The sequence below is a fragment of the Melanerpes formicivorus genome, unplaced genomic scaffold (genome assembly GCF_026170545.1).
Source record: "Melanerpes formicivorus ecotype bairdi unplaced genomic scaffold, bMelFor1.0.p_v2 SCAF_2, whole genome shotgun sequence".
Lineage (NCBI taxonomy): Eukaryota > Metazoa > Chordata > Aves > Piciformes > Picidae > Melanerpes > Melanerpes formicivorus.
Window position 1 is genome coordinate 42200696 of NW_027142354.1, and position 12378 is coordinate 42213073.

A 12378-nucleotide genomic window follows, 5' to 3' on the forward strand; every position below is an offset into this window, starting at 1 on the left:
CCCCAGTGGATCTGGGGAAAGGTGCTGCGCAGGGGGAAAAAACCAACCAGCAGTGCTCACGAGAAGAAATGATTTTAAAGTAAGTAATGTGTAGCCTCAGCCTTTTGTTTATTTATTTATTTATTTAATGCACAGGCCTTTTTTTTTTTATTGTTATTTGTTTGTTTGTTTTCCACCTGTAGAAATGCATTTACTGGCTTTCCAGTCTGGAGGAAGCTTCAGTTAGAAGGAACTTTCAACATCTGATGGAAAGCACAAGCTGAAATGCGGTTTGCCTGCAAAAGCTTCTGTAACCCTGTGGATTTTATGTGGTTTTATCACATGATGCTTGCCTAGCCGAGGACATTGTTGTTTGTGTCAGAGATAAAATGCAATTCTAGTTCACGAGTTCCTGCTGCAGTCATATGATGATCATTCACATGTTCCAGCCATTGTGTACTGTGCTCCAGCCATTAGCAAATCTACACACTGCGTGAATTCAGCCTCCGAGCCGCCAGGGCCTAGCCAGAGCAGCCTACTATGGGAGGCTCCGTGGTACTGAAGCCCAGGACTCAGCAGCTGCTGGATGCTTCCTTCCCCTCTTGCCACAGAATTCCTGATCTGTCTGCACATTTTTCCTTGAGGCTTTCTGCGGCAGCGGCTCTCTAATGGGAGCAGCAGCACAGGCTGCTGCGTGGTGCTCGATAATCCCTGATGCTTTCTGCTGCTTCGCTAAACCTTGCCCACAGATAGGGCCAAGTAAAAGTCACCTGCCCCAACTGTGGGCAAGATTTAGTCAAAAAAAAAACAACAGCCAAACCCAAAAAGTAAGCTGCACAGCTTAGGACAAAGGCATGGGAATCGGGGAATTGTTTGGTTGCTAAAAACCTCCAAGATCATTGAGTCCAACCTTGAACCTAAGCACCACCATGGCCGTTAAACCATGTCCCCAGCTGCCATGGCCACGCACTTCTTGAACACCTCCAGGGATGGTGACTCCACAACCTTCCTGGGCAGCCTGTTTCAATGCCTGATCACTCGTGCAGGAAAGAAATTCTTCCTAATCTCCAACGTAAATCTCACCTGGCATAATTTGAGGCCATTTCCTCTCATTCTATTATCTGATAGTAGTGAGAAGATACCAACCCCCACGCAGCTCCAGCCTCTTTTCAGGGAGTGAGTTGTAGAGAGCAATGGGGTCTCCCCTCAGTCTCAGCCATTCCATGTAAGACTTTTTTCTAGACCCTTCACCAGCGTTGTGAAGGGTCTAGGTCCCATCTTGTCCCTCATCAAAATCCCACCACAGCAGCATGGGCAGTTGTTGCTGATTATTGAGCAGAGTTGATGAAGTTACCCCCCCACCACCCTTTCCCTGATGCCTTTTCCTTTTTTTGGTCATAGCTATTAAAGCTTGAGACATACTTGAATGAAAGGGGAGCTTGTGGTGTGAACCTGTGAGCCCAGAGATGAAGCTGTGACACACAACAGTGCTTCTGCATTTCCATCTGCCCCTTGAACCTTGCTTCCAGCAGGGTTTGCCTCCAGCTTGCTCTGACTGGTTTGGTGCTTGTATAGGAAATGGTAGTGAAGGAAGTCCTAGGGCAGAGTTAGTATGTAAATTTGAGCAGTGTTGAGACTATTTCTGTCTCCTGGTGCTGCCCACCAGCAGATGTAAATAAAGCCAACCTTGCGTGGGTGTGCTGAAGTGTAACGAGCGTATGAAAAACACAGCGACAGCTGGAGGTGAAGAGGGTTTGCCTGATGCCGGTGTGAATGGTATGCTGGGACTCACAGAGGAAATCACTAGTGGTTTGGAACAGTCAGCAGAACCGTGGTGGAGCATCTCCCATGGCAGTGGTTGATAACCACACAGGTCCTATCCATACTGTTGGTCAGTTCCAGCTCCGCCTGAGCCCTCCTAACTCCCATTTCCCGCCCCCCCCGCCCATGTTTTCTGTCCCAATCTCTATCAGAAATCACCCCTTGGACCAATTTACCATCATTCTGTGAAACGTTCCTGGCTTCTCTGTTACACTAATGCCATTTTCCAGCTTTGTCCATTTTCAGGCTCACAGTTCCCTCATACTGAGAGCAAGAGGAACATATCACCTCTGTGCCGCTCTTTAGAGAGACTAGGGGATAAAAATAGTGTATCTTTCTCTCCACTTATCCTTGTGGCATGAATCTCTTGAATTTTTGCTCCATTATTCTCAGTCAGTGTGTTTTCCTGTATATCAGGAACTGCTCCTTGTCATCAGCTGGCTGACATGGTTGCTCTGGATGTCTGTGTCTATCATGCTGCTTTGTCACCTCTGTCCCACTGGGCAGAGGATGCAAGATGAGGACAGCTAGAACCTATTTTGCCATCTTCCCTTAAAACACTTCAGTGCCATCATTTCTCCTAATCCTGCCTCTAAAATTGTGATTTCTACAGCTTCAGAGAGGGATGAGGACTTAGGAAAATGGGGTTGGAGTGATCTGTTAGCTCCTGGCTAATTGGAAACAAACCAGCTGAGCTTTCTTTGGTACAGCCAGGCTATGAGAGACATCAATAAATGTTGTGTTTTCCCGGGGCACAAGCCCTGCAGCTATTGAACAACTCACCCAGACAGGTAAGTGCAGTGCTGCTAAACTGTGATTTCAGGTCATGGGTCTTACTGTGTCACCTCTGGTGTTTGTGTTTCAGAAACTCTGCAGCGATGCTCAGGTGAGAGTGTTTGGCAAATGCTGCCAGCTGAAGCCTGGAGGAGACAGCTCTTCTTCCTTGGATAGTTCCATCAATTCCTCCTCATCCTTCTCTGACCCAAAAGAGCAATGCCCAAAATACCAGGTGAGTCACTCTTCCTTCTGTTTTTTTGGTGTGACCCATGCCAAATACGAAGTGAGGTACTCAGTGTTTTAAAAATGCTTGAAACTAGAGGCAGGTTTCAGTCAAAATCAGACTTTGGTTCTGACTCAGAAATGTTTAATTCTGTAGCTATGGGTCTGAACAAGTTGGAAACCAACCAGGTGGTTCTCTCAGGATGGGTCTTGAATGGCCTTGACTTCTGCAGGGCATTTGTTCTGTCTTATGACCTGGGTGGTAACACTCATTTGGTACGGTCAAGCTGAGCATAAGTATCTCATCTTGGTATAGATCAGGTGTTTTATTGTACTTTATTGCTAAATGCCAGGCAAAGAACATAGAAATGTGAGTCTGTGTAAGAGCTTAGTAACAAGGGATTCAGTGCACTCGAGTTAGGTTTTACATAAGAGAGTTTGGCCATGAGAGTAGCTGGAGTCATCTGACACGGATGTATTTCTGTCATCTCTCCTTCCATGGATCACAAGTGTTTTATATTAAGCCACCCTAAAATAGAACTAAGCCCTTCCACTCTTTGTAATGAAGTAATTGTGTGTTTGAGGGAGCTGCTATCTCCACAACCTGCTCTGGAGTACAGTACTACTGATGCCTTGATCTACCGTAGATAGGAACGAAGAACCTCTCGGAGCTGACTTCCCCACTGTCACATTAGCTCGTGCTATATCTGGCAAGCTGTGTATTCTTGTTTTCTCCTTCTCATCACACTCTTTTCCACAGCTTTAGTAAGGTGGCTGAGGATCTGTTTTTTCCATTCCTCCCTTCCTGGAAGGGCATTTAGCTGTGGTTATGAAAGGAAGAGACGTTTCTGTCAGCAGCTTCCTTCCAGCACAAAATAACCTCCTTCGTGCATTGTGTGACCAAGAAGAATGATGGTGCCCCCTACTATCCAGAAATTGTCTCTCCTACTGGGCAGGCTCTGTGCAAACAATGGTCTACATTATTCATGGAAATTAATCTTAATGGTTGGCATGACAGTGGATTTTAAAGCTGTGGAAAGTTTTCCCTTTTATGTCCTCCTTTCCTCACGTGTATCGCTCAGACAGTCACCCAGAGAAAGGCCATGAGAATGATCAAAGGCTTGGAAGAGCTGCCAGAGGAAGAAAGGCTGAGAGAACTGGGCTCATCCAGCCTTGAGAACAGAAGGCTTTGGGGAGACCTTATTACCATGGAACAGTGCATAAAGGGTGGCTGCCAAGACAGAAAGGGTTCTTCCTTTTTGCAAGGAGTCCCATGGAAAAGGAAAGGGGTGATGGGGACAGGTTATTGCTGGGGAGATTCTGAAGAATGCAGAAGAAGATGTTTCCCCAGGAGGAATCACCTCTCAGAGGAAGCCGTGATTGGCCTACACTGGACCATTACAGGACTGACCTTTGACAGTGTGCTGGGCCAGCTCATTTCAATCACACTCTTACCTAGAAAGGTTGGACCAGATGAGTTTTGAGGTCCCTTCCAACCTGGCAGTCTGTGATTCTGTGAAGTGATGTGTGGCTGCATAACCAGCTCAGAAAACAGACAAGAAACTTTCAGCTTAACTTGATCTTCCACAGTGTATTTGGTGTAAGCCCTCTGCTGTGTTCCCTGTGCTCTTTTCAGGCTTCCCCAGCAAGTGAGCAGAGGGCCATAAATACACAAGTTCTTTACTGCACCATAAAATTTTGTAGCATGTGTGCAGAAGAGCCCAGAGTAAGTTTGCCGTCAGAAGTTACTGAATGTATCTGAGTATTTACAAGTTCTTGTGTTTGATTGGTTTTTAAAGCTATAAAATGGAAGCCCAAATAATACAGTACTACATGGCCTGAAAAAGACTTCTTTATGTTTCCTTGTTTAAATCCACCAATCTGATGATCTTAGAGGTCTTTTCCAACCTTAATGATTCTATGATTCTGTATATGAGCAACTTTAACTGCAAGGTGAAATACAGGGTCTCGTTCCAGGTGTCCATGTCTTTAATTCTATCCTATCCAGATCCCTCCTCCAGATCCCAATTAGGATCCATTAAGATAAAGCTAAACATGGTCTTAAACTTGCCCACCATGATTTGTGCATTAGGACAGCAGTGTTACCTCTGTAACTGCTTGTCTGTGCAGCCAGGACTGTAAGTCTCTCTGATTTATTGGTCATGAGAAAGGCCACAAGGATTAGAGGGCTGGAGCACCTCTCCTCTGAGGACAGACTGAGGGAGTTGGGGCTGTTCAGTCTGGAGAAGAGAAGCCTCCAAGAAGACCTAATTGTGGCCTTCCAGTATCTGGAGGGGGCTACAAGAAAGCTGGGGAGGGACTTTGTAGGGTGTCAGATAATGATAGGACTGGGGGGGATGGAACAAAACTAGAAATGGGTAGAGTCAGATTGGATGTTAGGGAGAAGTTTTTCACCATGAGGGTGGTAAGACATTGGCACAGGTTGCCCAGGGAGGTGGTGGAAGCCTCATCCCTGGAGGTTTTTAAGGTCAGGCTGGATGTGGCTGTGAGCAACCTGCTGTAGTGTGAGGTGTCCCTGCCCATGGCAGGGAGGTTGGAACTGAATGAGCCTTAAGGTCCCTTCCCACCCTAACAATTCTATGATTCTATGATGTTTGACATTTCTTCCTGTGCTGCCTTTTTAATTTCCACCCCTACTCAGCTATTGACAGGACACAGGTACAGTAAGTGGAATATTAAGTGCTGTAAGTAGATCCAGAAATGCAATTTCCAAATCATGCAAATGTTACCACCTGTAATATGCTAATGTGCACTAACAAACACTTGCGGGTGGTTTATGATCAGTTTTTATGTCAGCTTGTAAATATCACCTAAGGAATTGGTTTGGGTCCAAGCTTTCAGTGCCTCAAGTTCTGCCCTTTTTGCCAGATGCAACTTGGCTATTTTATTTATTTACTTATTGTTTGAGGTTTTAATATGTAACCCATTTCCTCAGTTGATTGCACTCTGCTTTGGTCTTGAGTGAGCTTTATTTTGCAGCATTAAAGACTCAAAGACTTGAACTGTGGCAGCATTTCCTTAGTAAATGCAGTACAGTATCACAGAATGGCTTCCCTGCCTGTGCCCCACACCCACAGGGAGGTGTCCTGTGCCTTATGTGACACTGAGGGTGTTTGCTGACACCTAGGGAAAGTCAGCCTGGAGGAATCAGGTGCCACACGTTGCACAGTGATGACTGACCAGCTAAGGAGGGAGTCAGATGAGCTCTGGAGTGCTGAGCTCACCTTCCTGCCCAAAGAGAAGAAAGAAAGGTTCAGAGAATGGTAGGGGTTGGAGGGACCTCTGGAGATCCTCCAGTCCAACTCCCTTGCCAAGGCAGGTTCACCCAGAGAAGGTCACACAGGAACATATCCAGGCAGATTTAAATGTCTCCAGAGATGGAGACTCCAGCACCTCTCTGGACAGTGTGTTACAGTGCTCTATCACCCTTAAAGTTCCTCCTCCTGTTCAGATGAAACTCCTTATGTTCAGGTTTGTTCCTGTTACCCCTTGTCCTGTCACAGGGCTCCACTGCAAGAAGCCTGGTCCCATCCTCCTGACACCCACCCTAAGTATTGATCAGCATTCATGAGATCCTCCCCTCAGCCTTCTCTTCTCCAGACTGAAAACCCCGAGTCTCTCAGGCTTTCCTCATAAGAGATACATTAAAGATGTACCTCTTCTGTTATGCCTGGTAACATTATTGCTATTAAGAGCAGACAAATTACAGACTGAAAGAGTCCAAGGGTGCATCTTGCCACGCTCTTTGCCTTCAGCACAGCTTGTCTCTGCCTTCCAGAGAAAGAGAAACCCCTATAATTAAATTTGAAAGCAGCTGCTTTTCACTTGCTTTTTTAAATCTGCTTGCTTGAGAAAGAAAATCAATATTTTATCTTACCGTGTTTCCCCTCAGCTTTAGAATCAGCTGTTCACAAGAGCAGAAAATCAAAACCAAAACCAGCCATCAAGGACTTGACATTTACCCAGAATGAGTCCTTCAGCTGGAGATCTGCAGCAGATTCCAAAAGAACAGCCCTAACATTTGGCTGTAGTAATTTGCAGTGTCCTTACTGCAGGATTTCACGATGCTGCCAGACCTATCATTTCCTAGCACCATTAAGGTCTGTGCTCATGTTTCCTTGGAGCTGCTGGGTCATCCTGACTGCCCAAGTCTGGTTTTTCCAGTGCTGCTTCCAGTGCATCCTGGCAGTTTGAAATCCTGGGAGGGGAAGATGGAAATGCCTCTGAGACCCAGCTAATGATCAGATTTTGCCCTGTCATATGAGCACCAACAGACCTAGCAATCGGATCCTCATTGTTCTAACTGTGGTGGCTCCTCTTAGTCATCCCTTCTCCTCCTTGCACTGCTGGCAGATTCCTGAGGTTAATCGTGTGGCTGTTGAAGTGTCATCATCCTAATTGAGAGTGCTTGAGGAGAGCTAAAAACTGAGAAGTGTTAGAAGTACTTTGCCTTTTGGCTGATTAGCATTTCCTTGTTCCTGCCCTTGTTCTACAGGCTAGCTGAGCAGAAACATCTAGTGACCATTTTCATACCACTGCTTACTGCTGGTGTGGACACTGTCCTTGGTGGTGCTCTGAGCTCACTGCTGCTGGCCAAAATCCTGGTATAGCTGAATATTCTGGGCTCCCCAGCTCAAGAGAGACAGGGAACTACTAGAAGGGGTCTGGTGAAGGCTATGAAGATGCTGAGGGGCCTGGAGTATCTGTGTGAGAAGGAAAGGCTGAGAGCCCTGGGGGTGTTGAGCCTGGAGAAGAGCAGCCTGAGAGGGGATCTGATCAGTGCTCAGCAGGAGCTAAAGGTTGAGGGTAAGAGGATGGGGCCAGACTCTTCTCAGTGGTGCTCAGATACAGGACAAAGGACAACGGACACAAAATGGAATTCAGGAGGTTCTAGCTGAATAGGAAGAGAAACTTGGTTGGGGGTGCTGGAGGCTGCCCAGAGTGGTTGTGGAGTCTCCTCTGGAGAGATTCCCAACCCACCTGGACTCTGTGATCCTGGGCAAGCTGCTGTGTGGGTTGGACTGGATGATGGCCAGTGTTCTCTTTCAACTACCACCATGTTGGGATCCTGTGATATTCCAAACCTGTGCATGAATCTGGTTAAGGATCCTGGATGTTCAGAGCTTGGATAATGAAGACTGAGATAAAACACTTAGCTTTTTCCAAACACAAGAATGTTTCTGGGACTGATTTTTAGGGACCTTTTGGAAGGATTATTCCAAGGTAGTGTTATGACTTACCATGCACCTCTTGCACAGTACCTAAGTACCTCACTGATGATCTGCCTGAGCTCTGTGAGTGATCAGGACATTGATGTAAATGATACACAAATGGAGAGCAGAGCCAGCACTGATGCTCTGCTAGCCTAGAGGTGAAACAGCCCTGGATAATGGGACAGTAATGTTAGACACTGGAAGAACACAAATAAGGTGACTGTCAGCTAAGCAGTCATCTGCAGTTGATTGCCCTTTAATTTTAGGGTTTGCTCTGCAGTATTTGGTCTAGACTGTGAGGCAGCTCCAGGATGTTCCTGCCTATTTAGCCAGTGTGCCTCACCGCAAGCTCTCGCCACCCAAGGAGCAGGAACTGCACAATTTGAAGCCTGGCTTCATGGTGCTACAGTTCTTCACTGGTGCCATCAGAGGAGTACCAGGGAAAGATGCATCAAAACTAGAATAACCATCCATGGATAAGTTAGTCTGGAGAAGAGGGGGCTGAGGGGACACTCCATTGTTCTCTATAACCTGAAAGGAGGTTGAAGTGAGCTGGGGGTTGGTCTCTTGTCCCAAGGAACAAGTGCTAGGATGAGAGGAAATGGCCTGAAATAGTGCCAGGAGAGGCTTAGGCTGCACATGAGGAATAATTTCTTTCTTGCAAGAGTGGTCAGGCATTGGGACAGGCTGCCCAGGAAGGTGGTGGAGTCACCATCCCTGGAGGTGTCCAAGAAATGTGTGGACGTGGCAGCTGGGGACATAGTTTAGTGGCCATGGTGGTGTTAGGTTGACAGAGGCACTGGATGGCCTTGGAGGTCCTTTTGAACCGAAACAATTCTATGAATCAGTCACTCTAGAAAGGACTGATCCAGCTTGACTCCAATGCATGGTCTGCAAGATCTCCAGTGGAGTTGGGATTCTTGTCAAGCACAATCTTAATGATTCTTCAAGTGTGTTACCACACTCTTTAAACTTTATAGTCCCCTGCCTCAGTGTGCAGCGACTCTGCTTCCCCTCACCCCTGTGTATAGGTTGGGTTTGTTGGATGGAGTTAGTGATTTAGCTCACAGCCATATGAAGCTCACTTTCTGTGCCAGCATTCTCTGTGGTGCACAGCATGTGCAGATGTTTTGCAGGTTTCTTTTTTAAACAAGGACTATTTGCCTTAGTTGTATGTTGCCTGAATAGAATTGTGCTCCTGAAATGCTTTAAAACAAATGTTGTTGGGTTGGGGGTTCTTTCCAGGGCTCTCGATGCTCCTCTGATGCTAACATGCTGGGAGAGATGATGTTTGGCTCTGTGGCCATGAGCTACAAGGGCTCCACATTGAAAATTCACCAGATTCGGTAAGAGTTTGTTTGTTTGATTGTTTGTGGTTGTTTTGCTTTGTTTTGTTTTACTGCTGGTCTTTTCAGAAGGCTTCCTGCCTAGTGCCGATACATAATGAACTGAATGCCACAAGTGCAGAGAAAGGAATCTCTGGGTTTGCTTTCAAGTTATTCTGAGGTCACTTTTTGACACAAAAGGCTGCTAGGGCATGTTTAGGTCTGCAAAATCTGGAGGGCTGGGAAATGGGAAGCAAAGCCTCTCTTGACACTGTGTTGCTGACTGACAGCATCTCTTTTGTCCTCCAGCTCACCTCCTCAGCTCATGCTCAGCAAGGTGTTCACAGCTCGCACTGGAAGCAGCATCTATGGAAGTCTGAACACGTGAGTCCAGTACAAATTGTGTCTCTTGCACACCAGATGAATGAAAGAGCACAGAAGACTTTTTTTGGACCTTCCAGATTCTTTCTCTAGAAAAATAACTACTTCTTCCCCAATCTGTTACATCCTGTCACTAGTGTCCTCACCTTTCCCTTGCACTTGTCTTCGCCTCACTTTGCTCTATGTGAATGAATGAACCAATCCTTGAATGCTGATAAGGTGGAGCTTGATACTGTTAAGGTACAAAAGTACCTGCCACTACCAAAGGAGAAAGGATGAGGAGTGGTTTTGGGCAGCTGAGTCATAGAATCATAGAACAGTTTGGATTGGATCTAGTCCAAGATGAAGATTTTACACAACCATCTGGCTTTAGAGGGTTCAATGTTTCATTTCCTGTGCATTAATTAACCTGAGAATGTGGCTTAGGCTCTGAAAGTTTTTTCTAGTGGAAGCCTGAGTTCTTATCTCCTCCATTTCATTTGTGCTGTAATGATGCATCAGTGTCTTCTACTGAAATGCAAATCACTGCTTGTGTTTTGTGTTCTGTGTTGCAGGTTACAGGACAGTCTTGAGTTCATTAATCAAGACAGCAACACGTTGAAGCCTGACCACAGTACAATTATGAATGGACTTCTTGGGAATATAGGTAATTGCAAAAAGATTTTATTTCCTGGTATCTTTAATTGAGTAATCATAGATTCTAGAATAGAAAAGTCTTCTAAAGAGAGCTAGTGAAATAACAGAATGGTTTGAGATTGAAGGGACCTTAAAGATCATCCAGTTCTGTCCCCCGCTACCATGGGCAGGGACACCTTCCACTAGACCAGGTTGCTCAAGGCCCCATCTAGCCTGGCTTTGAACACTCCAGGGTTGGAGCCTCCACAGATTCTCTGGGCAACCTATTCCAGTGCTTCCCCACCCTCATAGTGAAGAATTTCTTCCTAAAGTTGTAATAACCTATTCTCTATTAAATGCTTCCTGAATTTAAGTCAGAAACATTAATAAGATGGAGCTTTCTAAACATTCAGCATTCCTTTCAGACCTCAGTTGTGATGTTTTGCAGTGCATGACTGAGTAAGTGCCTGATCTATGAGAGGGGAACTCTCTTCATCTACTTTCAGGGTTTTGCAGTGGTTTGCACTTGGCAAAAGATTTCTGTATCACACAGAATTCCAGAATGCCAGGTTGGAAGGGCCCCCAAGGTTCAGATGCTCCAAGCTTCTCAGACCTTATCAGTACTCTGAGCTAAACTTGCAAATTCATATTCAGAGAACGCAGTTGTCAGGTGCAGGCTCAGCATGATTTAGGTGTAGCTAGGTTAATCTGTGTCCAGCTCTGTAGCAAGTTGGGTGACTCTTCCCTAGAGCACAGAAAGGATCCCAGTCCCAAGAGCTGGCTGGGAGCTGTGGGCACACAATGGGATGTGAAGGGAGCATTTGCTTGCTAAGGATGCTGAACACTGCTTTGTGACTGAGCTGCTAAAGTTTTCAGTGGGTTCAGCAGTGCCTGTTTACAATTCCCCTTTGAGTGCCACAGGAACCATGGGTGAAGGAGGTAACCAAGTTAAACTGTAACTGCAGCATTTCTGAGCTCAAGAGCAGAGCTTGCTCCTGGCTCCCTGGCTTTCACCAGCCCGTGACAGGAGGCAGCTCTATGTGTTTTGGTTGGGAACTATTTACAAGCTGCTTTTTTTAGATATACTGCTTTAAACAGAAGGAAAAAAAAAAAGCCCAACACCAAAACAAACACCACTGGTCACGTCCTTCCCCTTAATGAGCGGAGACCTACCAGAGCAGCCCATGGTTTGTGCAAGCAGGAAACTTGGAGTGAGCACTAGCTTCACATTTAGAAGAGGGACTGGCAATTAACTCATTAAAAATGCACTTTTCCTTCCTCTGTGTACAGTAAATACACCTTTTCTCACTGGTGCATCTATGATCATAGAATCAGAGAATGATTTGGGTTGGAAGGGACCTTAAAGATCCAACCCCTCTGCCATGGACACCTCCTTCTAGACCAGGTTGCTCAAGGCCCCATCCAACCTGGCTTTGAACACTTCCAGGCTTGGAGCCTCCATTGCTTCTCTGGGCAACCTGTTCCAGTGCCTTAACAGCATGGGAAAGAATGTCTTCTAATATTTAATCTCATACAGCTCCTTCCAGTTCGAGCCCAGTATTAATAAAATAGATTGCTAGCATTTGTTTTCTCCATGATCCAGCCACTAAACTGTACTTAGAACAACCACTTCATCCTATAATTTTCAGTTGGTCCTCCTAAGATCAGTTCCTGTCTACCTTCCCCGCCCCCCACCATCATCTCCAGCAACAGTGTTCCTCAGCCACGCCAGCAGTGTGGATATTAAAACCAACATTGTACTCCCTGATGAATCTCCTGCTTGTGATCAAGTTAGGCACTGAGCCTGCATAAATTACTCATTTTTCAACTTGGAGAGAACCCCCAGCCTTGTATGGGAGACAGTGTAAAGCTGGGCCTATTATTTCTGTTCTACAAACATGCTGTAGTCCAACCACGAGTCCTATCCTGGACTCAACCTTCTCGTTAAGCGAAAGAGCTTCTCTCCTGCATACCTTAGTCTGCATTTATGTTGGCTTATATCTTCTCCCTGCCCTGGCCCACTC

At 46.0% G+C, this 12378-nt stretch overlaps 1 protein-coding gene across 3 annotated transcripts in view; it reads left to right on the plus strand.

Annotated features, from left to right (window-relative positions):
* The window catches only part of FNIP1 (folliculin interacting protein 1), an 89583-nt gene that overhangs the window by 48487 nt on the left and 28718 nt on the right, over window positions 1–12378 (plus strand). For all 3 annotated transcript variants that reach the window (XM_068158234.1, XM_068158253.1, XM_068158244.1), the window contains 4 exons: window positions 2666–2809; window positions 9279–9379; window positions 9668–9742; window positions 10294–10385. In XM_068158234.1, the coding sequence (XP_068014335.1) occupies window positions 2666–2809; window positions 9279–9379; window positions 9668–9742; window positions 10294–10385 (412 nt within the window). The remainder of the gene's footprint in view (window positions 1–2665; window positions 2810–9278; window positions 9380–9667; window positions 9743–10293; window positions 10386–12378) is intronic.